This window comes from Necator americanus, chromosome III (genome assembly GCF_031761385.1).
Source record: "Necator americanus strain Aroian chromosome III, whole genome shotgun sequence".
Taxonomy (NCBI): Eukaryota; Metazoa; Nematoda; class Chromadorea; order Rhabditida; family Ancylostomatidae; genus Necator; species Necator americanus.
In genome coordinates this window covers 35,245,793-35,270,301 of record NC_087373.1, presented here as the reverse complement: position 1 = coordinate 35,270,301, position 24,509 = coordinate 35,245,793, and the positions used below count along the sequence as shown (strand labels likewise).

Sequence of the window (24,509 nt, the reverse complement as noted above, 5' to 3'; positions counted from 1 at the left end):
TTTTCTAGATTTCTTGAACATTTTTTTTGCACTTGATGGATTACTGAATTTTATCGCGTTCATTATCGTGAGTCAACATCCCTAGCTGTATCTTTTCGTGTGGAGACCTCAAAACATCGCCAATTTCGTGGTGCGCTGCCTGCGCTGCGGCAACATTTTTAGGCTAAAACAAACGCTTACGGATGAAGCGTTCGACGCAAGAAAAAACGAGGAGAATCATATGAATTGAGTAAGCAATCGCAGTTTATGACGAAGACCGATTCACATCTATATTGATATTATTCTTCTCCCATTGAATGCGCTCAATACCCTACATCCGTATTATGCATACAGCTTATTCAATAATAATGACGTCGCAACGATTTCTACGTAGAGTAACGCATGCTCCCGAAGACGTATTCTTCGACTTCTACGTAGAGTTACGCGACTCGACGATTTCTACGTAGAGTTACGCGTATCAAGAAATCAACAGATTAGAATTTCTTCACAAATAGAGGATGCGGGAAAAAAACTACTCTCAAATTCCAAAAGGGATTGAAAAAATGGTACGAGACATTACAAGTGATTTCTTATTTCTCAAACGTAGATATGAAATATTTCTCACTGCAAATTTTAAAAATTATTTCCTACAAATGCTAGACTACCACACGTTTGGAACCGTTCTCGGAAAATTTCCATCACTCTTATCAGGATTTCGGGCGAAATTCCTTCAATTTCTTTTTGAATAAACTCCTCTAGTTGGCCAAAGGACCGGCGAGAATTGCGATTTTATTGAAAAACAAGGTGATTTGAGAAATTTTCAGCAATTTCTCGCCGTTTTCTTATCAAATTAGAATGAACAGGTACGTTTACGATTCTAATAGACAAAATATTTAAACGAAATAATTTCCTGAACAATATTAAGGAATGCATTCCTGCATCTTCTTAGTGTTTCACATAAATCGAACGAATGAAAAAAAGAACTGTTAATTTTTTCACTTGCAAACTCAAAAAAACCTTATCAGTTTCTCACACTCATGATGGTGAAAAGGAGTGCAGTTTAAAATGAAAGAATCAAATGAGCGGCAACTCTGCTAAAAGTTGATGATATTAAAAAAAAACTTAATTGTTTCGTTTATAGAGCGGGCGAATAAAACCTTAGTGATAAGTGTCGCAAAGTGTTTGAAGATGTTCAAAACGTTTTTTTCTTCTTTTGGAAGTTTGTCCTTTCAAGAAGAGATGATAGAGAACCAACATACTTTACAATAAATTTTCGAATTGATGGAAATAACTGTTTCCATAGAAAATGGGGCACCGTAAGCACTTCAGATGCAAAAATGAGTATTCATGGTTCTAAAATTGCAGAGAAAACCATTCAAAGAAGATAATAAATAATTAAATATCTAACTCTCACCGTTTCCACTCACTTAGGAATGGGGTAGGAAAATCAATCAATATAAGGATTCTGAAATAAGACAAATGGTCTCGGTAACCCTGTGTTGATCCCTAAGGAAGTAGGACTAAACGAGAGTTTTTCGAAAATTTCCAAAAATATAACTCACACATATATCTGCCTGATACGAAAAAATGGAAATTCAGATGTTCCACAAGTTAAGAAGCCAGATTATGAACTGTTTAAGATACTGTTCGAAGAAATTTGCGTTACATGATAAAATTTTTCCGGAAAATAATTTTTTGATGTAATTAAAAGTTGATAACAAAACAAGGGAAGCGGGTAATGTGGTAAAGATCAGAAAGTCAGTTAAAGGTGAAAAATTGCAGCTGCATATGCCCCCTGGACAATGTGGAAGGTCCCATGAGCATAATTTTTCTCAGAGGGTAACGTCAAAGAAGAGAAGGGATGTTCCAAAAAAAAAAGAAACAACGGAATCGTCGCTGAAAATGTCGATAAAAGAACATAAAGGACTAATATCAAGAAAAAAATAAACATCTAAACAAATAACGCAAAAAGAGAGAAATAAAAGTAAGAGCAGCAGATATCCTTAACTTCTAACTCTACACTCTTAACTCCTTAAGATATCCTTAAAAGCTTCTGCTGAATCGCCGCGGCAGAGAGTGTCGCTCTCTGATTGCAAGTGCCATTAAAAGATTTTAAGTAGCCAATCTCTTATTAAAGGAGTTTTTCCCCTTAAGGGCTTCCGGAGCAATCACATTTATAGCGTTTAGCAGCACTACACGAGGTCGATCTACTAATCTCAGCCGCATGTTTCCCTCACATCCTTCAAAGAAGGAATCGCTTTAAAATATGTGAAATACAGATGAAAAAAAATTATGCCTATGGAAGATAATGTCCAGATGTTGTGAAATTGGAAAAACGGGGGAAAAAAGAAACAAGGAATTGGTTCTATTCCTAACAAAACACTCCACAAAAAGAGCAAGAAAGAACAGCTTCCGATGAAAAAATTTCCTTCGATGTACCTGTCTACGAACATAAACCTAACAAGATCGAATTAATTCTAACTGAATTAACTGCAACGGAGTAATTGGTTTCTCAAAGGCAAAAAAAAAATACAAATGTATGCCAACAACGAACCAGGCTAAAACTTCCAACACGTACAAAAACTAGAAAAAAAAAAGAAAAAAAAGGAATAAAAAGCAGACGTCAATATAAATTATACTCACTTTACCCGTTGCCTTCTTATATCTGGTTATAGCCGCTTCAGCAACATCAGCTACGGTTGTGTTCTCATTCTGACAAGGAACAACAACACGCACATCGCCGAAATGCACCGTCACACGGCGTTTCATTGAAGCTGAAAATTTGTGCAGAAAATCACGGTAAAATAAAAATTTGTGCAGAAAATTACGGTAAGAGAACTAAAACTACTAGGAGAACTAAAACTGAAGGAACATGAACACGAAAAAAATCAATCAAAAAGGCAATCACTGCCAAATAGAGAAAAATATGTTGATATTTCGAAACGTTTTTCAAGCTGCTCGAAGAATGAACTGAAACTGTGCCAAAAAGTTTTTATTTATGTCCAAACAACATCGCTAAATTATTGCTTCTATCAGAAAAAAACAGTGAATGCATCTAATTTTTTCTTAAATCAGATCCCTGAATCAGGCTTGCGTACAAATGTCGCACTTGCTTTCATATTCAAAACTCTTCTATTGATACTTGAAAGAAATACACGTAGTATTTCTATGAAAAGCTTTGCAGTATTAATCATTATTAATATTAAATAGCAATTTCACGCATACAATTAAATAATAATAATACGATACAATTAAACGATGAGTTCATGATAATTTCATCCAAAAAAATCATTAATTAATCATTAAAATCATTCCGCGCAACAGTTCTCTTGGAAGATGGATGACAATTCAAAATATGTATTTTTCCAGATTCCGGATTAATTACTACGCCTATCCCGCGAATATAAACTCATGTCACACAATATTTATTTACTTACACTACACTTCTGATTTAATCAGAAACAAAGTATCAGAAAAATATTTTAAAGATATTATTATAAAATACTAAATATTCGCTTTAGCAGCACTATCGCTTCGCAAAATTCACTTCACGTGACAAAATCATGGTGTTTGTGCAACGACATGTGTAAGTAGCTAGAAATGATCCCTGCAAGTCAATATTTATGATTTGAACTAGCTAATTGTTGCTCAAACCTTAGATTTCCTCAATCTAAGTGATCCTTCTCTTAAAAGACACTAGCGAGAAACGTTACCAACAAAAAAAGTACAGGTGCAAACGAAACCTAGGGTCCCGTTTGTATGTTCTTTAATTGTATGTGTAATTGTATGTCATTTAATTGTATGTGTAACTGTATGTCCTTTAATTTAATGTATATGGTCCTTTAATGTAAACAATATATGCAAAGAGATATTTTTTTTTACAAAGAGGAAATATTAAGAAATGAGGAGAATAAGTAATTTCAAATATTTTGAGACTAATTCAAAGATTATGCACAGCTATGTACGCCTCCATAACCGATAAACAGGATGTAAACAGCAAGCGAGTCATAGCCATAAATGTCTCATCTTCAATTCCCAAAAGACTTTCAGTCTAACTGGTTTCATTTTACTCGGCGACAACAAGTGCTCCTCCCCCCGAAAAAATCGTATAGGATGGGATCTTTTTGGAGTTTTCAAATGTTATCTACTCAGCTACATACGTTTACAATCATCGGAAAGCATCCATTAACAGAAGAACTAGTCCACACAAACGATCTTTTCAAAAGTTTTCCGACATATTCAGGAAGAAATCTTCTTATAATCCCTTCAAATAGAGATCATTTTCCGTCACTCAATCAGAAAATCTTTGGTTATTTCTGCCGATTGTATGTTGGTCTCCTCTTCTTAGAAAGTATTTCGGAGTAGCTACGCGAATTTCTTTACGTTAAATAGTCTGTTACAATAACTAGTGTATTAGAGACTTTTTTGATCGGAATTCTTCGAATCTTTTGACATGAAATCTTCGAGTTTCTTCTTATTTTCCTTAATTTCCTTAATTCTTCGAATTCCGATCAAAAAAAAAATCAAGAAAAATAAGAAGAAATAAGAATTTCATTTCATGGAAACGGTTCTGTAGCAACGAGCAAGATTTAAGCTCGTCAGAAAACTTGGGACTGACCTTTCATCTTTATGCAATAAATCCATTTAATATATTAGTCGCAAAAATAAAGTCTTCATTAGGATTATTCTTTTCATTCTTTTCTTAGCGCCTTCAGGACAAAGGAGATAGCAGGCGCACGCATAAGATCATTACGAGACATGCTCCGATTTTAAAACTTCAGAAAAACATGCTACTATCGTTAAATATATATTATATACTATTGTGTTTGTTTAATTATTATCATTTATTCTTTTTTTAAAGAATATAAAGACTACAAAAATCCAACAGAAAATAAGCTGAAGAAAATTGACAATGAGAAAAGTGAAAAATGATTAGCAGAACATATATTATTATATCTAATTATTAATATCTATTTTATTTTTTAAAAATGAATAGAAAGAATACAAAAATATAAAAAAATAAGCTGAAGAAAAATGATAGAATGAATTCCTCAAGTTCACCTGAAGCCCTGAATTTTGTTTGCACCTGTACCTTTTTATTGTAACGTTAGTCGTAAATGCCTCTCGAGACTCGTAGCACTCAAATTCAGGAAAATCTAAGGTTTAAGCATTTAGCAGTTAGTCAGATGAAGCCATTAGTATTCACGTCACAAATACGGTCTAAACGTTCTTAGGTCTACAAACTTCTGCATAACCGGGACACACGTAGTCACATTAATAGAAAACATAGACAGAAGTGTACCGACCAGAGAATAGTGTGGCACCTGACTGAATAAACGTAAGGTTCTTCCAAGCAGCTTCCTAGCTAGGACCTCAAAAACATCACGTCACGAATCTGAGGTGGTGCGGGTTTCAGGTGGGTTATGCCTATCGTAGACTACGAGGAGGAGGGTGATTCCGTCCATTTCTTCCAAATTGCCGCAAAAAAACGGTCCGGAAAGTGCGGCGCGTGCACAAGGCTGGCGCGCTCCAATCGAACTCGCTGTAGAAAATGGCGCCCTGGAACGCTCGAAGACCCCAGATTCGTGTGGTGATGCTTTCAAAAACGGTGCAAAAGCCGAAACGTCTGCCTAATAAAGGTTTCATCTAAATACCTCAAAGTCACGCTAGTAGCTACAACTATGTTCTGTCGCGTTTCACTTATAAGGGCGTCACTTCTACGTAATTTTTTCATAGCAGATTCTAGAATATTCTTTACAAACCTCTTTTAAAAGTAGACGTCTGCGCATGTTCCACATACTAGGGTATAAAAGATAAAGTCTCTGGCGTATCAATCCACCTGAGATGCGCCAACGCGTTTTACTGCAATTCGTAATCATTGAAGTTTTGAAACGGGTGTTGACCTAAACAATGAGTTGCGGGACAATGATCAAGTCTGTCCTTTTATCCTCTCACATAAATCTGGTACCAATTTATCGACCCCAAAGGGATGAAAGGCTTGGTTGGCACTGGGGCGGTTTCGAACCATCGACTACGCAGCCAATGCAGACCTCTTACTGAATGCGCTACAATCGTCGCGGATGCGAGGGTTCAGTAAGAAAAATAGGTGCGGTAGGGAGGAGCCAGACTCTCCTCCAGTCAAAGGGGTTTACCTCATGGGGTGCAGCTTAAGTGGTAAGGATATCTTCGCCCTGTCGTCAAAAAGTGAAGGGGATCCTTTTGCCAAAAGTGAAGCAAGTTAGAGCACCTTGGAGCACCTGCCAAGACTATCGCATCCATGGTAAGAAATCAAATTAATTTATTAAACTCGAGCATTTTCCGTTCAAAGAAAAAAAAACAACCATACTGTAAGGGAGGCTTGGATGAAAAGAAGAAAAAAAAAAGAGAAAAGAAAAAAGAGAAAGAATGCAAAGAAAACAATGAAATTCTTTGAAGTAGAGCAGTAGCAAGTGAAACAGTGAAACATAGAGAGCATAGGAAACGATATCCCTATTAAGTTAATTACTTTCCTACACACGCATCCTTTACACTTTCACAGTTTTTTTTTAATCAATTACTGTAGGAAACGGTCGTACATCCACCCCATTACTCAGACATCCATCAGAATACCACTTATTCTGCGCCTTTAAGCATTCTCTGCTGATGCAAAGACAGTTCAATTCCTTGATGATGACCTTGATTCCGCTCCTGAGTTGTTCCTTGAGTCTCAGCTCCTTATCTTCTGGTCGCAGAGGATTCTAACCGTCATCGTAGAAAGATGGAACGCTGGTGATGGATACTTCGATGGAGGATCACCAACGTATGACTAAGAAACTATGAAATTGCAAAGGGTATGCTTGTGTAAAAAAATAATCGACCTAATAAATCCAAAAAACCAAAAAAATGCAAAATAGGAAAGTTTTACCATCTACAGCTTGATGTACCATATTTAGAGATTTAAATACTATGAATTTAGATATATACCATATTATACGTATTTCATATTACAAAAAACCTATTTGGGATTACAAAAGAGGACTTAGGGGCGAAGTCAAAATATGAGGCTTCTTCGGCTCTCCCATCCTAACCTACGATGAACAACTCAAAATCTCTGAGAATCAGATTGCGCCCACTTCTAAGAATGGCACCGATGCCGATTGAAAACCGCATTTTTGTTGTTGTTGTTAGCCGATTCTCATAGAATTACCAGCAATTTCTGCAATTTCCTCCCACTTCGTCATTCTAACTGTTTCCGTCCGTGTGCACGGGTAAAACTGGTTCCTTACAGGCACAGGTGCGGCACATATGTCAGCCATTGCAATTACATCCTCAGATCTTTCATAGGTCAGTTTCAGAAAACGTCCCCTCTACCAACTTCCAGAGCACCCCAGGACAACTATCTTCTTTTGTTTTCTCTACTTTCTGTGAACTGATTTCCTTCGCTATTTCCCAAATTTCCTGGGAAGCAGGGAATGAAACCAGTCCACAGAAAAGAGTTCATCAGCGCTGAAAAAAAAAACCATGGAGCATTTTCATGAGCCCAGTTGTATTGAAAAAAAAAACAAAACAAAATGAGCCGTGTTTCTATCACATCAGTATAAATTAAATAATTAATTGAACTAAATTTTTCAAATTTTATGATTTTTCTTCTAAAAAATCTTCAAATTTTATGACAAATGTGTCCACAAAAGCAGTTAAAAATTGCACTTGATGCTAGGTAAATTTCTAAGGAAGAGACGTGTTTTCTTCCAACTAATAGGAAATATTTCGTCGCATTTCAGGATGAGCTATGGAAAAAGAGCAGTGCTTGGAAACTGGAGATGCTAAATCGGACATTTGAAGAGCATCCACATTGGCGGTGCAATGATTCAACTCGCGCTGCCCTCATTTGAACGTTGTTCGATCGATTTTGAGAATTTGACAAGAAAACTGACCGCAACATTATGCAAAACATTTGAGAAGAGTTCCGAAGCCCTACTTTTCGATGCTCGGAACATTCCTCAATGCCGATGCAGTGCTAGTTCGTTGAACAACGAATGTGACGTTATACTGGTCGACCACACAAAAACCAACAAAATGATAGAACACAAAAAAAGAAAAAAACAGAACTAGAATTTTTTTTTCGAAAATGTTTCACCTACGAGATCCACGCAAATAATTCTTCATTTAGAAAAAATTGGAAGTTTTTGCTGAAATGCAGAAATTAGAAAAATGTGGAAAATTATAGAAATTAAATTAGAAAAAATGGAAAGACCTAAATTTTCCCAAAAAAAAAAAACTCAATGAGATGAGGTACCCCGCTAGCAGTATTTTTTTTACTACAATAAAGGTTCCAGATGCAGGTTAATGTACTAATAACTGATCTTAACGTGATAGGTGGCCTTGCCTCAACGGCGGTAAGCAAGAAAAGACGTAAGGGTCCCAATTGTTTTTCGTAAGCGTTCTCTTTGCTGGATTTGGGTCGAAACTTTGGCAAAGCCCATAATTTTCGCCTTATTCCACAACAACGTAATGAACCCCGTACCCCATAGTAAATGCGGTTGAAACTAAACCATCAGTGACTTCTTTTTCCAATCGTTCTATCCATTATTATTTAGTTATTCTGCAGAAGAAAACTCGATGCAACGGCACTTCGCTGCGAGACCTAACCGTTTATTGCAGCGACAGCTTTAGAGCCTAAACGAGTGGAAACGTAGTTCCGCTGGGTACGATGCATTTGTCCGAGGACAAACATTTATTGGATAGCAACGTATCCAACCAAGACACAAATTTTCCCACTGGAGCACCCTAACCCAACTGGAAGGGAAAATTATAGGATAAGGGCTCATAAATGCATGACACTGCAATCTTCAAAGCAGCATAAGGTCGTCCGCTTTCTCTTTCTCTCCTCATCCGGTCCAGGGCCGACCAGTCAGACTTGACATATGGTTGTCATATGAATAACTTCCTTCCTTAAGGAAATTCTTCCCAAACAATAGAGATGTACCTCCAGTTCCTTGTTTAAAATCTTACTACTATGGAAATTTGAACTCTGGAAAGGGAAAATGCTTGCATTTTAAAAATTTAAACGCGACTTATTCATGGGAATTTTAAACACCATAGAGGATAGACTGGATAACGTGTCTGGCGGTAGTCGATCTGCTTGAAATACGCCACAGCGTTCACATCAATTCAGAATCTTCTAAGGTTTACGAATGCCTATACAATGACTTGCAGGGGCTGCCCAGTGTATCAAGTGAGTGATTTCTTTTTTTCCTTTCATTTTCTGGTTCTGGTACCAATTTACCGACCCCGGAGGGATGAAAGACTTGGACGGCACTGGGGCGGATTCGAACTTTTGATCGATCGTGCAGGAAACGGAACCTTTAACCGCTACACTACACCCGCCCTTTGAACACCATATCGGAAGTGAATACATTACAAGAAAGAAATTAGATGTGATACCAGCAAAAAGAGTCGGACAAGTCTCTGACAACCCATTAATCGTACCCACAACATCATTCTTGGTTCTTTACAGATAAGTGGAGCTGCAGTTCGGTACATTTCTGGTTCTCGGTTCTCTCAATGACGCATCTTTGGATGTATTCCAAAGAAATAAAAATAAAATAATAATATAGAGATATAAATAAACCCTTGAATCAGTGTGCTGAACGAAAATCACCTATTATTACGACAAACTCTTGCCATGGAAAAGTGCCATGGAAAAGAAGAACGAGGGAGAAAAGCACAACCCATCGATTACAACTTTTACAACTGGAAGAAAAAAAAACGAGAAAAGGGGAATGGGGGGATGTGGTTCTTTCTCATGGGTGGTTAACGACGCAAGACTGCTCGTTCCCTTACGCTTTGTTTGGTCAAAAGGTCGATGATTTCACATTCGAAAATTACGTAGAGCTCAGCGAAATCCTCGTTTTGTTTTATTGTTGACAAGAGAAAGACAATAAGTAAGGCATAAAAGTTCTGGGGAAAAAAGAAAATAGGAAATTTGTGTGAAGAATTCAATGAAACTTTGTGAACTTATATCATTTCTTCGTTTTTGAGACATGTTTTTTGTGACCAACAAATATGAAAACCACGCCATTTAATTCAGGATTTGTTTTGGATCAATAATTTTAAATTTTCGAACTTTTGGATACTTCCTAGAAGAACAAAGAATGCAGAAAGCAGAGATTCTCTAGCAGAACATTTAGAAAAAAGAAATAAAACTAACTGACAAATACAACCGCGAAAAAAAAAAACATTTGTCCTAACTCCCCCCTAGCTGACAATGGACCTTACGATATCGTCGTTAGTTGCACTAACGAAGCATCGATACGATGAATCACATTCACATTACACATCGTTAAGGAGACAAGTTAGAAAAAAACCCCAACAACATCAACGGAGAACAACGTTCGATAGTCTCAAGGATACGAATCCCCAACAATTGTAGGAGACATTTTGACGGCGCTGAAGCAAAAAAAGGAGCACCGTTCTAAACACAACTACCGCCACAAAAACTGGTTCAAAACGTAGTTCTTTGAGAGATAGCAATCAGTTATTTTAAAAAAAAAATGCAATTTTTGTTTGCTACCGATGCAAAAAAAAAGAAACGAAAGGTGGAAAATCTTCAAAATCATGAAAATCCATTGATTATTTGAAGCTTAGCAGCAATCATAATACCTTACCAGGACTTTTATTTATAAGAAGAAAAAAATCAGAATATGTGCACAAAACGAAAATAAAAGAAAAAACACTCTAAAATTACAAATGGTCCCCATAAACCACAAGAAAAAAAAAGTTTTAGAAAAACTTTCTGGAGTATTAACAACAGCGGAAGGGAAGAAAATCAGAGGGAAACTAAACCTTCAAAGCAAAATAGCAACAAAAAAAACTTTTAAACATTACAAACTGCACCGGAGCTATTAAATCCCATTAATGTGCACTTTCTTGTAACGGATGTGTGTGTGTAGGAAATGCTTAACTGTAGAAACTGGGTGGGAAATGACAGTGTAGGAGAAAAATCTAGTTCCAGAACAAGGATTCAACTCCTAACTTTTCCTGTTTTGCATTTATAGCGACGACCGTTATGCAACAATAACAATTTCTGAATGATGATGACTGTCGTTCATTCGGCGCGAAAAATTCTTGAACTCAATATGATGACCTTAATTTTGAGTTTTTCCCCTATGAAAGCCAAGTGGATGAGAATAAGGAAGAGAGGGAGGTGAAAGAAACCCTCGAGGAAAAGAGCGAAGGAAGAACGACGGCGACGAGGATGATGACGAAAAGTGCTATGACATCCCCCGCCTCCATGTTGCACAACACATTCGAATGACAGAAAAGGAACATATGTATCGATCCGAAAATTGCATGATCCGATAAAGGTCAAGGAATATGAAACGTAAAATCAGGATGATCGCGATGCAAACAAAATCCAGAGCTGAAAATTGCAAAGTATATTTCTTACCGTAATTTCGAGCATTTTATTTTCAAAAATAGGAATAGGTGAGTGCGCCTCGTGTTCTAAAATAATCTTTTGCTTGATTTATTCAAAGAAACTGCATAACAACGAGAAATTCTCGTAAAAGCATCAAATTCCGAATCTTTTTTCAATAATTAAGCTATAATTTACCAGCTGTCGCTAATTATACTTTGTAGATTGAGATATAAGACTAAACCTCAACAAAAAAGCCCTTGTTAGTCAAAAAGAAATCTTAGCACGATTGAAAGCAGCATCCAATTATTCTCCTCCTCTTTTATAAAAAATTTCTCGTGAGGATTTTTTTTTTGCGTTCAAATCTTAACTACTGATATAAACACTACAGTACACACACCGGAAAAAAAACAAGGAAAATGTTAAAATTGATTTTCGAGACTGTCTGACTTAAAATAAATTTTGGAGAAAAAAAGATGAAGGCATATTTGCAAAGCATGAGAGATCATACTTCATCAATATCTTTGGCAAACAATCACAATCGAAAATAGAAGCGCGCGCAAAGATGAGTGGAAATCATACGAACGATCCAAGTCGAAACGTCGAGAGAGTTCCGAGTGGTTCTTATGTTTGCAAATTCGGCATATCACTACGATTTCCCTCTTTACGTAAATAAAGAGGACAAGCGTACTTCTCTTTACGGTTTGGAATCCTAGATTTTTTTTCCAAAATGTCCAGTCATCGTGAAAAAATCAATCAGGAGCAGCAATATCAGTGGAGAAGTCAATAGAGAATTTCTTATAAAACGACTAAATCCAGTGTTACAGAGTGCAGTTCAAAGTATTTATACGTCGACTAAAAAAACTCGCGCCAAAATTAAAATTCCAGTTTTCAAATCATATTTTTCTGCCCCTAATGCCCTCATTGATCCTCTTTTAACATTTCTACAAAAAGAAAACCTGTTCCTGCTGACAGCAAGTTATTGACAGAGCAGTAAATTAGTTACCTCCACAATATGAAAACCAGAAAGGATCTTAAAATTAAGGGAAAAAAAAACAAATAAAGAAGCAATTTAAAGGAGGAAAATCTCTAATGTGTTTAATTTCGGCTGCGCAATTCACACAGATCGGAAACAAATACAAACCCATAATAAAACCATGGTTTAGTCCTCATAATATGAACTGAATTGTCCTAAGCATTTCTGAGCATTTTTGCCAGTTTCGCGGATTTCTCCGTACAGTTAACAGACTCATCAATTTCAAGAAAAAAAAAGAAGAAAAATGAAGAAAATGGAGGAGATAGCCAATAAGGCAACTAACTCAAATCTTGAGGTTGTTTCAATTTCAATTCAAAAAAAGTTGTCTGGAGAAAAAGAACAAAAATTATAATACATCCTATGTTTTCTCCTTTTTTTCCAAATAATTTAGGTTCAAATTTTAAACAAAGCCTTATTAGCCAAATAAAGCAAATACTTTAATAAAGAAGACGCTAGCTACATACACCTAACTAAGCCAGAAAACTGAAAACGAGCATCCACATCAAGTGTTCCAGGAGAGTACACTTAGAACACTTAAAAGCTTGATTTGTGGCCATTAACTGTGTCTGTCCTGGTCCAGGTTCCAAATCTTAGTGGAAGCCTCCAGTCGTGGTTGCAATAAGAATCAACAGTGACTGGAATTTTTCTAACTATTTCCACTATGTAGAACAAAGTGAGAAGATCAAAACTAATAGGAAATCTTTCAAAAACAAGAAAGAACTTTGAAAATGGAAAAGGATGAAAAAAATTTAAATAAGATGTCTCAAGTTTATAATTGTGGACGAGTTTACAACACTACTCTTTGACACTTGCACACGGGTCAAGAGATGTAGAGGTATCGTGTGAATATGTGATGAGGATAGCTATAAGAAGAATAAAGAGGAAAACTTGAGGAAACGAAAAATCTCAACAGGGGAAATTCTTGACGTATATTTGATTACAACCGAATTTTAAGAAGAACACAGTCCCTATGGTTTTTTTTTTCCTTTCAAAAAAGTAATTGAACGAAAAACCCTGAACTAATCCTTGCTTCCGTGCTTCAACTTCACAAGTTTACGGCAAATTAGTAAGCGATGTCGTTGAAAGTTCGAAAAAAACAGGAAAACACAATTTTCAGTAGCATAATTTATGTGATGGATTGATTATATTCACAACTCTGAGCCGCCAATACGACCAATTTGCAGACGTCGCGATAAGCTGAACATCTGGACTACGATGCTGTCGGGCCAATATGTGGAAAGATGGGATCGTTAAATCTTTGCTCATAAGAAAAGCAAACAACAGATCAACGTAAACAGCTAAATAAAGAAGAGCGATCAAAATCAGGAGAAGCGGCTTGGAGTGCTTTCGATGCATAGCTGGAGTAAAGAAACGCAATATCTGTGATAAAGTGTTTTAAAAAATCGAGAGAAAAGTTATTGAAAAACTTTGGAATTGGTAAATAGGAAAAGAAGACAAAAAATGGAGGTTCTCCCTGAACTTCGGTCTTGAATTGATGGTGTTTTTCAAGTTATCGGGCAAAGAAGTGAAGAGAAATTGTGGCTTCGGTTTCTCCAATTCACCTACGAAAAATCAGTTAGCAGAATTTGTTTTTCGATTTGATCCCATGACGAAAGCTCTACAGACACGTGCCATATGTAGCTCACAAAATTGTTGCCGAGTCAATGCTCTGGTGTGAACACTACTAGTGGAACTCTCCTCGGATAATTCATTTTCTAAGGTGTTAATGCTTGTGGGATTCACTTTACTGTATGCGGTTCTGGCGCAAAATTATAACAGAGAAATCTTCTTCCAGAAAAAGTGTTCGATAACCGATAACTCATAGGTCAAAGCAAGGAAGTATTGGGTTCTTCTATAATCTTTTTCTCACAATCTCAACTATTTCAATTCTTAGTTCCCTATGCTTTGAATCAAAGAAATCAACAATCAACACAATCGGTTGGCGAACGCAATTGATTCTTCTGTAAATTACATTGTTGACTGAAATTTGCTTGTTGTTCAATTTGAAAAATTAACGTCCCTAAAAAAGTGGGAAGGGACTTATAGGAGATCCTAGTTTTCATACAAACCCAATTTCGACAAATAAATTAGGAGTTAATTTTCTATAATTTTCTCAGATCTTTCTTCCAGATTGTTTCTAAATAAAAGGGACACCAGCAGAACTTTCTCTTGCCTTTAGAGGCAATAAAATGTGAAATGGCATTCATGTTAAACATTACAGTCACGTTATTGATCGATAAGCACGTGTTCAAGACTTTCACTCACCGTAGGTGTAAAATGGGTACACAATCTGTTCTTCCTTTTAATAACCTTTTTAAAAGAAAAATCGTAAAAAAAATTGTTTTTCTAGAATTAGTGAACCAGTAAGCAGAACATATCATCCATGGAAATAAGTTCTACGTTTACCCGTTGTTTAATGTTATTTCTGTTTGCTGCTATTTCTATTTCTCTAAAGTTCTTTTCAAAGCAGTTTACCGCTATTCTTTTACATTTCTCCTAACATCGTCTTCAAAGTGCCTGCAATTTCAAGCGCAAGAACGCAAGCAATGACGAAACCAAAGTTCTCTCTGAACAATTTTGATCATTTTAATTCTAGCCAGAAAGAAAAATGGGAACCGACACGAATAAATAAAATAGAATAGATAGATAAGATTAAATAAAACATTTCTCTGATAATTTAAATAGCAAAGGCAATATTTCCGCGATTTCCGGAAAAATACGATAGAAATACGTTAGCACCAAGAAGAAAAAAATACAGGAATTAGTTTACAATGCAAGTAGTACTGATTCTAGAAAATTTTCGTCGAGGTTAAAATAACTGAATGAGCTAAAATTCAAGCGGACTTGAACTAGCAGCGTTCAAAAATTGCGAGCGCTAATCCCACATTCAAACCGAAGCTCCATTAAATTATCCGATTTAAATGACATTCAATTTTTTAAAAATGAAACTGCACCCTCTTCTAAAATTAGGACATCATTAGTAATTTGTTAAAAACGACTGCAAATCCTAATTCATGTATTTCTTTGTTGTGTTTTAATAGAATATTCGAGAAAAAAATCACTGAAAACCAAATAAATAAGCTGAATTTATTTCCTACTACTATATAATGAATGATAAATGGCTTTTTTTAAAGCAATTTATCGAAATCTAAAGACACTGTTATTGAAGTAGAAAAACATCCTGTGACACAGATTTCAGAGCGGAACTGAGAAGATTCTGGAGGCTATAAAAACAACCAAGTGATGACCTCTACACCGATAAAGCAAAGAATTGATGCCAGTGTGATAAACGCGACGGAGCTATCCTAATATTTGAACAGTTCTAGAAATCACAGAGTCGTAAAGTCCATAACATCTACACCTAAGAAATCATGGTTGTGCGAAAATAAACACATTCAGGCTAAAAAAACAAGAAAAGAAAATGCGATCTCGTTAAAGGCATCACCCCACGAATCTGAGGTGGTACGGATTTCAGGTGGAGTATTCTTATACGGGATAGTAGATTATGGAGAGAGGTGATTCCGTCCATTTCTTCCTAATTGCCGTAAAAACGGCCCGAACGATATGTCTTCGGGCGTTCTGGCGCGCTATTTTCTACGAGTTCGATTGGAGCGCGCCAGCCTTGTGCACGCCCAACATCTTCCGGACCGTTTTTTACGGCAATTACGAAAAAATAAACGAAATCACCCTCTCTCCATAATCTATTATCCCGTATAAGAATACTCCACGTGAAATCCGTACCACCTCAGATTCGTGGGATATTGCCTCTAAGCGTTTTTACTCAGAACGAAAGCTGCTTATGCGACTTGACGATCACTGTGTAAAAACAATAAACTTGTGGAGTAAAAAAAGTGTAAGTAATAATATAATAATAAAAATATAAATATAAATAACAAAGATATAATATAAAGCACAAATATAATATATTAAAATCAGTGGAGAAAGTTTAAAAATCATTTTAAAAAATTGAGATAGAGCAATTTTATCAATTCCATAAAATGTTCTAGGAAGGAAAAAAAAACAAAATTTGAGTTCTTTTTTTTTTTTGGAAAAAAGGGCATATTTACTCACTCAAATAGACCTAGGCAGGTGAGCCAAAAACAAACAATGTTAACATAATCATACAAGAATTCTACATTTCTTTCTCAACTACAAAAATAAGTCCAAATGTAGTCGTTACTCTCATCTGGGTAATCATGCAAATAACCATTAGGAAGTGTTACCGTTGAAATACTTCTGTCAATAAAAACGAACAGAAGCAATGAAAAAAAAACGAGATTTCGATTGTAAAAGAATTCTTTCCTGCATAAAATGAGCTTTTAGCAGAAGGCATAGCATAAATCTCACGTGCAAAACCTACGTCTTTTTTCACAAAAGTGCACCAAACGATGACAATTCCGATAAGCACCAGATGCATTACGAATGCGATCAAGTCGACCAAAGCGAAACAAAACACAACGCATCAAAGAAAAAGAGAAAAATATACACTTTTCACAAATGATTATTCATTCATTCATGTAAAAGTAAATATAATCATATCAATCACAATAAAACAAGAGTGGAGTTGTTTTAGGTACAAATGTACTGAGTTGAGAATTCAGCAATCGATCCAAATCAAAGCAAGAGGGGGAATTTATTCTTATTCTTTTCCTTAGAAGATTAATTTCATGCCACTATTTTTCAATCATACAAATGAAATAGAACTGAAATGTGATGTTGAGAGATTAAGCAAAACTTTTTCTTTGCCTTCCCTTAAACAATTATCAATTTTTAATATTTTGTCTTGGGACATGGTTTAACGACAAGCGACAAGAATCGTAAGTCATTGAGTTCTACGAGATCCAAAATATTCTAGAAGGAGCCAATACAACGATTAAATTTATTCACAAAGTCCCTTAATCGAAAATGGGTAGTAGGGTCAAAACGACATGAAGCACGAGGCAATTGCGTACGCGACTTCTCTCGAGGCGGTGCGGTGGAGCGTAGCGGTTAGGAGCGTGCTGGAATCCTTGCTGGAACCACCCATCGCTGTAGTATGTGATGTCCGACCTCGGTCCCAACTGCTGCCTGCATGTCATTTTGACCCGACTATATGAGGTTCTTCGTGTATTCCAACAAGAAGCCATCGGGTCACGCTGACACACGACCGATACAAATGGAAACCTTGTTATCGCAATTTCCCACTGAATGGAAGATAAGGAAAAACGAAGTCGGACAGGTAGTCGCAACATGCGGACGTTATCACTACGATACGTATCTCTCTAAGAAACGTTCAAACATCGCGAACACCATAAGATCCTCCTCTCTAGAGAGAACAGTTTTTTTTGGGATTTTTCGAAGAGTTCTCTCGTTATTCATTAAAGGCGTCACTCCACAAATCTGAGGTGGCACGGATTCCAGGTGGAGTATTCGTATACGGGATAGTAGATTATGAAGAGGTGGTGATTCCGTCCATTTCTTCCTAATTGCAGTAAAAAACGGCTCGGAAGATACGGCTTCGGGCGTTCTGGCGCATTATTTCCTACAAGGAGTTCGAGTGGAGCGCGCCAGCCTTGTGCACGCGCCGCATCTTCCGAGCCGTTCTTCTACGGCAATTAGGAAGAAATGGACGGAATCACCCCCCTCTCCATAATGTACTATCCCATATACGAATACTCCACCTGAAATCCGTACCACCTCACATTCGTGGGGTGATGTTTTTAAAAAATAAAGTAACGTTAAGGTGACGTTCAAAATGATGGTATATCAGTTAATACGACAACGCCGAAACGTTGGAAATAATAAAAAATGTTACTAGTCTTGGCGATTGCTTGACATTGTCAATCTACTCTCATACTACAATACACTCAGGCAATACTTCCAAATCGAAATTCTTTGTTTGTTCCTGTTGAGCTTCAAAACTGAACGAAATCAAAAGAGCAAGACAGAATGCAAAACTTGCTGAATTGTTGTTAAAAACGTAACCTTGGGAGTTAAATGCAAAAAACTATTACCGAAAAGCGCCGCTACTTCAGATAGAACATCATAAAAAAAAAAGTAGTTAAAGCATTGGTAGGTCATCATAACAAACAACATTACGGAAATGCAGTTAAAAACAGGAAATGAATGAAATTTAAGTGATGTGACGTAAAATCGATATGCGATAGTGTTCCTGTAGTCTTGAAACTAAAGTATCCTATTTAAAATAACGAAAACATAACTGAAAAAGTGGTTTTGACGAATTTGTGCTAAGACACGGGAAAAATGAAATTCGTGCGAACTACATAATAGTTTCAGCGAAGAAGATACATTCCGTTGTGAATTTTATGTTAAGGTTTGTCTTTTCTATTTCAACAACTGTTTCTTTGGATTTTTATAAGTGGCTAAAAAAAAATTCCTATGTATCAATTACTGAGTAGTAGTAAGAAATAAATTCAGCTTATCAATTCGGTTTTCAGTGATTTTTTTCAGAAGGCAAAACGGAAGTCTTCCCTACAAAAAATGTGTACAGATTATCGTAAAGTACAACATCTTGCGCTGCAAAGTTGCAAAATGTTTTGTTATTCGGCGTAAGGCGTTTTTAGTTAAGTATTAGACGGCTTAACAATATTATTAGCCTTATTATCAGTACGAACAGTTTTGCTTACGTCAACAAGTTTCGACGTACGCACCAGCCTCTGTTAAGAGATGTATGTTTTCAGCGGTTCATTGTACCTAATTGAAGTTGTTCCTACTACTTGATAGCTTTGTAAACAAAAACTCCACACACAACAACTTGTTTCTCGTCCACTGGCAAAATCTCGGCGAATCGGAGGAAAAAAAACCTCTGTTCTTCAAAAAGAAACACCTAAAAAGTCAATATTTGATAGTAGTGTTAAATATTTCAATAGTCAGGATAATATCTAAATCTAGAACAAAAATAGAATAAACAGATAAATAGTAGAAGAATGTCCCTATGTGTAGGTTTCGAGTGGAAAAGGACGAAGAACATAAGATACTAAATCTATGGTAAGGTAGGTGTTAGCGAATGTTTTACCGCGTACGTCGTGTGCTTATCTGCTGTGTTTACGAATTGAATGCATATTTAGTTAATATGACTGGGTTTCTTTCTGATTAATTTCGTTTGGTAAGCTTCGAAAAACTGAACATATGGCGAGGGCACGTCGGGAACTCGAAGCCTAGGACTCTGTATGAGAGCACAGTAAACACACTCATAATTTGTTTATCGCGACAAAGTTCTCGATATTTCCTCAATTTTGCATCATAGTTACGGCAGGACTAGGGAAACGTCGGCAGAATATTTAACTATAAATAATAAAAATTCGAAAATAAATGCTATAAATAACGAAAATTCAGCAACACTTTAAATTTTTTGTCAGCGACGATTAGGTGACTAAATAATGAAAGTATTAAAGTAGATATGGAACGATTGTTTTCAATGAATACTAAAAAACGTCGCAGAGAAAACACGATTCGAAATGTTTCAGATTCCAGCTACGGGCAAGAACGCAGTTACAAAGATACCGATACAGCGGAGTTTCAGTTTTACGGACCTTTAAGATTAACTAATAATAGAGATATGAAATAGATATCATATTCACCTAAAGTCCTGACTTCTTTAAAGTAACTGAAAAAATCTACGGTTCAACTCTCGTCCGTACTTCTCTTCAATGCTTTGGTTCAACTACCACAAAGCTATCGATTGAGATCATGAAAGATGGAAGTCTAAGAGAGTCTCTCGTCCGTGCTTCTCTTCAAAATAATGTTTCAACTCAAATTTTCAATGAATATAGTCAAAGATGAGAATTTGAGCGCTCACATTAATAGTAACAGTACAATATCGTTTTTCATCTACAAAAAACGAATGGTTCAAGATCATAGGTGCGATAGGGGGGAGCCGGCCCCTCTTCAGGTGAAACGGGTCTAGCTCGTGGGGGTTGCTCAAGTGATGAGGATCTCTTCGTCGCCCAAAAGTGAAAGGGGTCCCTTCCTCTACTGTCGAAAAGTAAAGAGGTCCCTTTGTCAATCATCCAAAAGTGAAGGGGGTCGGAACATCCTCTCCGGCTATCGCATTTATGTTCAAGACAACTTTCTCAGTCAATTTGTGGAGAGATTGCTAGCAAATGACTGGCATCTAACTGTTACTATATTTCCTACGTGGAACCAATTGTCGAAAAGTCACGACGAAAGCTTTAAGAAGCTCCTGCTATGCGACTTGGTTGAAACGAAGAGAAAAAGGAGTGAAATTGAAAGTTAGAACTCATTAGCGCTGAGTTTGCAATGGAAGAAAAACGTAACAAAAATGTCAAGCAACAATTAGCGTACTCAAACGTAGAACCTATCTTCAGTGAAGCGCTAAGTGATACTTACTTTTTATTGACACTCAAGTACAAAGGTAATTGGAGTTAGGCAGCTCAATTTCCTCAACTTTTTTTTTCTCCAACTCTCGATTTCGAGCGATCGCCGATTTCACTCGGGATTTGTTTTGCCTACTACTTTTACGAAAACAGTGTTCAGACTTAAATTTTATAAAATGTTAGTGGCATATTGGTATTCTACATCTGGAATTACCTCCTAAAAAAGACTTAACGAAGTGAACATCGGCTCCAACCTACTGGTCCCACCAACACTGCCTCAGCACCGACACCGATACTTCAGTTCCATGGGCGACAAGGAATGTCAGTTCTCGCTTTCTGCCCCTTATTCTCTTTCCGATGGCCCTACGTGGTGCAAGATGTATGTCACTTTCAGGATGCGTGGAAATATGAAGTATTATTAACGGATTTTGGGTAAAATGCAGTTGGGCGGGTCACTCAGTGGCGCCCTTATTTCTCGAAATAAATAATTGAATCAATCGGAGAGCCTAAGACCTAAACATTAGTCACAGAGGATCTATGACATGTGAGCTAAAGTTACTAAGGGAAGAAAGTTAGTTAGAGCGTTGAGAAATAATAGCGCCACTAAGTGCCTCCATAGCAACATGTTCCCTCAGATTTTTACAAGGAAAATAGGTAAGAGAAGAATGGATTTGTTGAATTGAATACATGATTCAACGAGAATAGGACCAGAAATGGATGAATTGCAGAAAATATGAGCACTACTGACAGGTAAGAGACTATTTATACAAACCGTAGAAGTGTAATTCTACATTATATTTATAGAACTCATAGAAGCTACTTGTGTAATTCACATGACCACATAGAAATAGGTTTCAGCGTAAAAATGTCGCTGATTTAAAACCTTGCCGGAAAAGAAAACAGAAATGGATAATCGATAAAGGTGAGAATGAGATTCTCGCAAGATCACGTAGCAGAAAAAAGAAAACATCAAAAAATAAAACAAGAAAAAATAAGAAGAATAAAAAGAAAGGACGATCGAGGACTAACCTTTCTGATAGCGCATCTTTCTGAATTTTAGTTTCGGAGACTCAGTTGCGTACAACATTTATTGCGGCATAATTAAATTATTGAAGATTTCTGAAAGCAAGTACATAGAAGCAATTAGTGAAGGACACATGAATCTACAGTATAATAACGCAGCGGTCACTAATACGAAAAATATTTGAACGATAGAACGTAACGTAATAGAGAATGGAATATTCCAATCCATCGAAAAAAAAACACACACACATGCATATTTTCCAAACGAAAACCTATCCATGGATCTGCAATAAGTCAGCGAAACGCACAACCGAGACTGACCGCGAAATTTAAAAATCCGAGCATTTGATTTTGCGGGGAACTTCGCAAAAACACAACTAATTCAAAGATCTTTGAAGGGGGGATGGGTCTGAAGAAAACTCCAACAGGTCCACGATCGTAACGATACTTCTCCAAATCCAGCTGCTCGACGGCTCGGTGTCGGTACAAGGAACCCCTTCTCGTATAACTGCATTCTGGACAACGAAGATCGATCACGTTTGAAATTTTTTGCGTGGTGGCGCCGATTCTCCCTCGCGCATGCTCTCAACTCGTCCCCGCCATATGGTTCTGGCAATACCGTGGATTTTTTCAACAATCTACACGAACATTATACTTGGGTCAAAACGACATGAAGCACGGACCGTTGCGCACTCGGAAGCCGCGCTCGGAAGCGGTGCGGTGGAGACAACGGTTGGAACCGAGGTGGGACCGTGGCGAACTGCAGAGGTGTGTGGCGGTAGCGTGGATCCTTACACGATCCCAACCGCTACGCTCCACCGCTCCGCTTTGAGCGCAGCCACTTGCGCAAATGTCCGTGTTTCATGTCGTTTTGACCCGACTATCTATCGATATCGAGTGAGCTTAGCCAAAGCTACCGTATCTTCAGAGCTGCTTCTTCCATCAATACGCCAAGAAAGGTCATGCGTTGTCGGGATAACGGTTGTCACCCCTTGTCATATGAACGAAGCTTTCAGTAATTTGGTAGAATGTTCGAAACGCTGGGTTCCATTCTCCCCTCCCCTCTCCCGAGTAGGCTAGGTTGACTGGGATTTTCCAGATTCAAGTGAGATCTCTTTCGTACTCGCGTAAGTAGTTCAGTATTCAGACTTTACACCCCACGAATCTGAAGTGGTACGGATTTCAGCTGGAGTATTCGTATAAGGAATCGTAGATTATGGAGAGAAGTGTGATTCTTCCTAATTGCCGTAAAGAACGGCCCAGAAGATGCGGCGCGTGTACAAGGCTGGCGCGCTCCTATCGAACTCCTTGTAGAAAAAAGTGCGCCGGAACGCTCGAAGCCGCATCTTTCGGACCGTTTTTTACGGCAACTAGGAAGAAATAGGCGGAATCACCCTTCTCTCTATAATCTACTATCCCGTATACGAATACTCCACCTGAAATCTGCACCACCTCAGATTCATGGGGTGATGCCTTTAAACGACGTCCCCGAAATTTTCGTAGATCTGGCACGGATTTCAAGTGGAGTATTCGTATACGGGATCGTAGATTATGGAGAGAAAGATGATTGCGTTCATTTCTTCCTAATCGCCGTGAAAAACTGCCCGGAAAATACGGCTTCGAGCGTTCCGGCGCGACACTTCCTACCACGAGTTCGATAATTAAGGATAGTTCTAAAAAAAAGACTCTAACCGATCACAAAGGGGGTTCCATTTGTTTCGTCATCCATCTACTTGCTTTTTTTTTCTTTTTTTTTCCTTTTTTTCACCAGCGAAACAACTTTGTAGCGGACCTTACTCGAAAACATGTAACTAAGGAATGCCTCACAAAAAAAAAATTGTTTAAGAACTAGTTACTGAACCCTAAGAACTTCTTTCCCTTCAGCTTTTGCTCTCATCCGAGAAATCAATATAAGAAAATACGCTTACAAAACATAAAAACTCTAGAAATAAAAGGTGAATGCGATCTTGCGATCTTCAGGTCTAGCGCATGGTTCTCGCTACCTTTCCAACAAGAGCGCTCCAATTAGCAACGCCGCAGCCTATTAAAATTTGTGATGGAGCTACATAACTAATTGTATGTGGGCCCATGGGAAAAATGTTTTTTTTTGTGGTGGGGGGACTGATTTAGTTATTTACTTCCAGAAATAAGCGCACCACTGAGTGTCCCAGCTTCCTCCCAACTACATTTTAGCCGGATCCATCACAGAATCCTCGACAACTATGAATTACCAACAATGCACATGGCTATACCGCTATCACTCTTCTGTCCTCACCAGAAAGTGAGTCGAGTGATAGAAGTCTAAAACGTTAAAAGAGTTAAAAGATAATAAAGTTAAAGATAATAAACATGAGTAAACAGCAACATTTGGAATTCAGGATGATCACGTAAAAAAGAAAAGAAAGAGAAAAGGCTAACAAAAAAAAAAAGAAGTAAAAGTAGTCAATCAGATCAAGCCAAGCAGCTGCTATTATACAAATGTCTGAGTGTGATGAAGACATCGGAAGAAGTCTGGCTCTCGTCCAGCTACCTCACCCCAACACTGGAGCTCCTAGCAACCGGGCGATCACCGGCTTTAACTCTCTCTCCCCTTCCTATCGCCTCACACCTCACTCCTCAACATCTAGTACCCATATAAAAATGATAAAGTCACTGGCGTATCAATCTACTTGGGATGCGTCAACGCGCTTTACTGCAATTCGAGATCGTTGAGGCTTCCTGGAATGCGTGTTGCCTGCGT

At 37.4% G+C, this 24,509-nt stretch overlaps 1 protein-coding gene across 2 annotated transcripts in view; it reads right to left on the bottom strand.

Moving 5' to 3' along the window:
* Positions 1-21,833, bottom strand: part of RB195_011984 (uncharacterized protein) — a gene marked incomplete at both ends in the record, with an annotated part of 64,779 nt that extends 42,946 nt beyond the window's left edge. For both annotated transcript variants that reach the window (XM_064193631.1, XM_064193632.1), the window contains 2 exons: positions 2,623-2,753; positions 21,776-21,833. In XM_064193631.1, coding sequence (XP_064051214.1) covers positions 2,623-2,753; positions 21,776-21,833 — 189 coding nt within the window. The remainder of the gene's footprint in view (positions 1-2,622; positions 2,754-21,775) is intronic.
* Positions 21,834-24,509: the final 2,676 nt, after the last annotated feature.